Here is a 4,161-nt window from a genome sequence, read left to right on the forward strand (position 1 = left end):
TTCTTTACTCCCTTCCATGAAAGGCAGGGTGGCTCACATTATTGTTCCCCACCCTGGAAAGGAGGAATGGATGCCCATGGTGCTCGCTGTGCCGGTTGCATGAATCAAGGGTGGTTTGCCATGTCTGCAATATTTTAGGTTTGTAGTGGGAGTAGGTTTGCTGCTGTTTGCTGGATTCCTTCAACCTGACGGCTCCTTAGATTGGGCCAAAGTCCTTGTGTGCAGTGCAGCTTGGTGTACTGTTACCTCTGCCTGAGGCTATAGGGCGTGTGAGGCTGCACTTTTTTAATTTGGATGTAAAGAGGAATGGCCTAGCGTCATTTCTTCTTCAGCTTTCATGAACTGTAACTATGTCAGGTTAATTAGTCCTTATGCCATTTTCCTTGGCATTTCAACTTTGCTGTGGGTTTTTGAACTTTGAACTGCTAGTAATCTGCATCCTGTGATTTTTTATGACCTCACACTGTAGTTATTTCAAGCTAATCAGCAATCATGTATTTACTTTCTGTAGTGATTTTTGCAGAAGTTGAGTGAGTGCACAAGGATCTGGTGAGGGATCTCATCATGCAGAACTCAAAAACCAGGTAGCTTCCATGTGTTTCTTCCTTCCTTCCTCCCTTTTGTGCATGTGTTTGTTTGCCAAGCACATCTATCTGTAGTCCTTTCTACACATGCATGTGCGTCTCTGAGCCAGTGTCTACCACCTCGGTGGACAGCAGTACCCAAATGATGGCATATCGTTCATAGTATTAAATGTGTCTAATGTACTGGGACCAGTGCAGGTCAAAATAGCCATTTACTTCTGCATAGTGAAATAATATTTACCAGTACAGATCTTGTGTTGACTAGGCCTTTTCTTTCTTTATCTTTGTCAAGCCAATAAGATAGTGGTATGATTTGTAGTATCTGTTAGTGGTAGCATATTAGCAGCACTGTAGAATAGATCTTTTTTCTATTGCAAGTGAATGTTGTCAATTTGATTTGAAATGAATAACCAAACTGGAATGCAAAGCTGCTGAGCATACATACTAGTAATTAATATTATGCACCGTTCATCTTTCTTATACAGATACTAGCATTAGATATGTATTTTATACTAAGTTTTTTTTGTCGTTCTGTGTTCAGTAGGAATGGCTCTTCAGATGCTCCGCAGAGGACGTCTCCAGCAACACCGCGGTCGTCTCGTGTGGCGAAAACCGGAGGGAACGAAACTGACTCTGCAGGGATCACACCAACAAGGACACCTACAGACAGGAGCCCAAAGGTCATTGAGCGCCGTTCACCACGGAGCCCAGTTACTGAGGTAGAAAGTTACTTGTTTGGCAGTCGTTGCGTTGCTGATTGCCCTCACTGGATTTAGATTTGCTGCTTTCTGTTCAGTTCAAAAACAGTCGACATTCCAAAGTACCCCCTTCAATGTTCTTTACAAGAACTGAACTTCCATTTCTCAAAATGCCTTGTACATTCCAATGCACCCTCAAGTAGCGATAGGCTTTAGCATCTATAATCAGTTTAGCACTGGAAAATGCAGAATCTTTTGCAGCAAGCTTCATTTATAGTGCTTAACTCATACTGTCTTGCATTCAATTTTCAGAAGAAGCGCCCAAGTAGGCTAACTGAGCTGGACTCTAAGGTCAACCAGCTCCAAGATGAGCTCAAGAAGACCAAGGAACAACTGAACGCATCAGAGGCACGAAGGCGCCAAGCACAGCAGGAGGCTGATGAAGCAAAGAAGCAGGGGCAGGATGCATCGTCGAAACTGGAAGAGTCCCAGTGCCAGCTTATCGAGCTCTCAGCAGCAGAGGAATCCCGTCTCCAGGAGCTGCGCAAGATCCAACAGGAGCGTGACCGCACCTGGCAGGCCGAGCTTGAGGCATTGCAGAAACAGCAGTCAGTGGATGCCGCTGCACTCAGCTCGGCCTTGTCTGAGATCCAGAGGCTGAAGTTGCAGCTGGAGGCGACGGTGCAATCGGATACAGCCCGTGCCAAGCAATGTGAGCATGCAGACTCTGAGCTCGAGGGGCTGAAGCAGGAGATGGAGCTCAGGCTTGCAACGATTGAAGGCCTGAAAGTAAATGTCAGTGAAAGTGACAAGGCTGCAGCTGATGCGAATGCCATGTCAACTGAGGCCAAGCTGCAGCTTGAGACCGCAAAGGCCACCATTGACACACTCCTAGCTGAGGGTGCCCGGTTGCAGGAATGCCTGAGGTCAAAGGACATCGAGCTCAGTGAGTCTAAAGCTCGGGAAGCATCGCTCAAGGAAGATCTGAAGAAAGCTCAGGCTGCAGGTAATGAAATTCTGAATGAGGCACAGGCAGGCAATGCCAATGGTGGCTTTGGCAGTCCGTTGACTGAAGTTGTGAAAAAGAGCGCGCATCCTATCAGTGACGTCAATGGAAGCTGTGGAAGTCCTGACCCCGAGATTGAGCACTTGAGGATGGCGCTTGAGGTGGCTGAGATGAGGTACCAGGAGGAGCAAACTCGGATGGCCTTCGAGACAAAGACGGTTTATGAGATGCTGGAGAATGTCAAGTCTGAGTGCACGCGCCAAGTGTGTGATATCGAGCTCAAGCTGAAGAGCAAGACTGACGAGCTCATGGCAGCGCAGGCAGCACTGACAGGCAAGGCGCAGGAGGATGTTCACAGGTCAGATGGGCTGAGTGAAATGCAGCCAGAGTTGGAGGCGAAGCTGATGAAGTCCATCACCGACATCGCGGAGCTCAAGGCGAACCTGATGGACAAGGAGAATGCGCTGCAGAGCCTGGCGGAGGAGAACGAGACCCTCAAGTCGGAGGCGGGCAGGAAGGAGGCCGACGTGCAGCAGCGGTACGAGGCGGCGGTGGCGGAGCTGGAGCTGGCCAAGGCGGCGGAGCAGGACGTGCGGATGCGGCTCGGGTACGTGACGGAGGAGGCCGACAAGAGCAGCCGGCGCGCCGCCAGGGCCTCGGAGCAGCTGGACGCCGCGCAGGCGGCGAGCGCGGAGGCCGACGCGGAGCTGCGCCGGCTGCGCGTGCAGTCCGACCAGTGGCGCAAGGCCGCGGAGGCCGCCGCCGCCGCCCTCGCGGGCAACAATGGCGGCCGGATGGTGGAGAGGACCGGGTCGCTCGACACGGAGTACAACGGGTCCATCGGCGGGAAGCTGATGGGGTCGCCGTTCTCGGACGAGGAGTCCCCGAAGCGGCGCAACAGCGGCGTGCTGCGGAGGATGAGCGGGCTGTGGAAGAAGGGGCCCAAGTGAACAAGCCCATGAGACCGTTCAACAGACGAGAGGTAAGGTAAGGTGATAACCAGATGATAACCAGATTCAGCCAGAGCTAGTCAGTGATCAGAGTGGTAGTCTAGTAGAGGTTGGTGCTGGTGAGTAGCAGAAATCTGTAGCTGTGCTTCTAGGGTTACTAGGGATGATGGATGGAATGGAATGGAATGGAATGGTAGATGGATATCTGTCCCTTGTTGTTTGCAGTTAGTTGAAAGAGAGAGAACCTCCTGTGGATTATGGTGTCATGAGATCCTGGAGCAGCCGCTTTTGTTTGGCTGCCTGCATGCCTGTGTTTGTTACTGTATGTTGCAAGAGACCACCTTGATGTTTCATTATCCTGTACTTACCATCTTAATGGTTCCAGTTCAGTTTTTTGCATATGCATAATATTCATTCTGTCCCAATCCCGGATAAAGGAGGATGGTTGTGATAGGTTTGGCGAGCCAAACCAGAAGAACATAATGTCCATTCTGTGCCTGCAAAGATGCAAACTGCAAAAGAAAGTTCAGGTTGGTACAGTGAGTAATCCTGTAAACAGTTGATGGTTTGGAAGTTGAGGGCTACGGAGAAACCTGATTAGCTAGAGGTACGATGACAGTAAATTGTCAAGCAAGCAATTTGTGGGTGTGAATGTTAAGAGTTTCACTGCTATCATCTGGTGCCAAAAGTAACATAGATCAACCAAAATCCTGTCAAACGGCTTGCGAACGATAGTAACACATGTGTAGGTCCCCGAGCAGATCATATCAGGTAATAAAATGTGTAATAAATGCAAGACATACTCGCTGTGCATAGAAGAATAGCAATGTAGGGCTACCGGCGGCCATGGCCGCCCCGGAGGCGGTGGCGGCGGCGGCGGCTAGATCACAATGGTAGGAAGATGTCGACACCATTCTCAAAAA

The 4,161-nt window shown here is 50.0% G+C and overlaps 1 protein-coding gene across 4 annotated transcripts in view; it reads left to right on the forward strand.

Moving 5' to 3' along the window:
* LOC119321491 (interactor of constitutive active ROPs 2, chloroplastic-like) overlaps positions 1-3,646 on the forward strand; it is a 4,790-nt gene extending 1,144 nt beyond the window's left edge. Inside the window, exons 2-4 of one of the 4 annotated variants that reach the window (XM_037595155.1) lie at positions 512-584; positions 1,126-1,303; positions 1,595-3,646. In XM_037595155.1, the coding sequence (XP_037451052.1) occupies positions 565-584; positions 1,126-1,303; positions 1,595-3,238 (1,842 nt within the window). In that variant the 5' untranslated portion in view covers positions 512-564 and the 3' untranslated portion in view covers positions 3,239-3,646. The remainder of the gene's footprint in view (positions 1-511; positions 585-1,125; positions 1,304-1,594) is intronic. The other 3 variants (XM_037595162.1, XM_037595151.1, XM_037595158.1) reach the window with 3 other exon arrangements.
* The last annotated feature ends 515 nt before the right edge of the window (positions 3,647-4,161 follow it).

Source organism: Triticum dicoccoides, chromosome 1B (assembly GCF_002162155.2).
Source record: "Triticum dicoccoides isolate Atlit2015 ecotype Zavitan chromosome 1B, WEW_v2.0, whole genome shotgun sequence".
NCBI lineage: Eukaryota > Viridiplantae > Streptophyta > Magnoliopsida > Poales > Poaceae > Triticum > Triticum dicoccoides.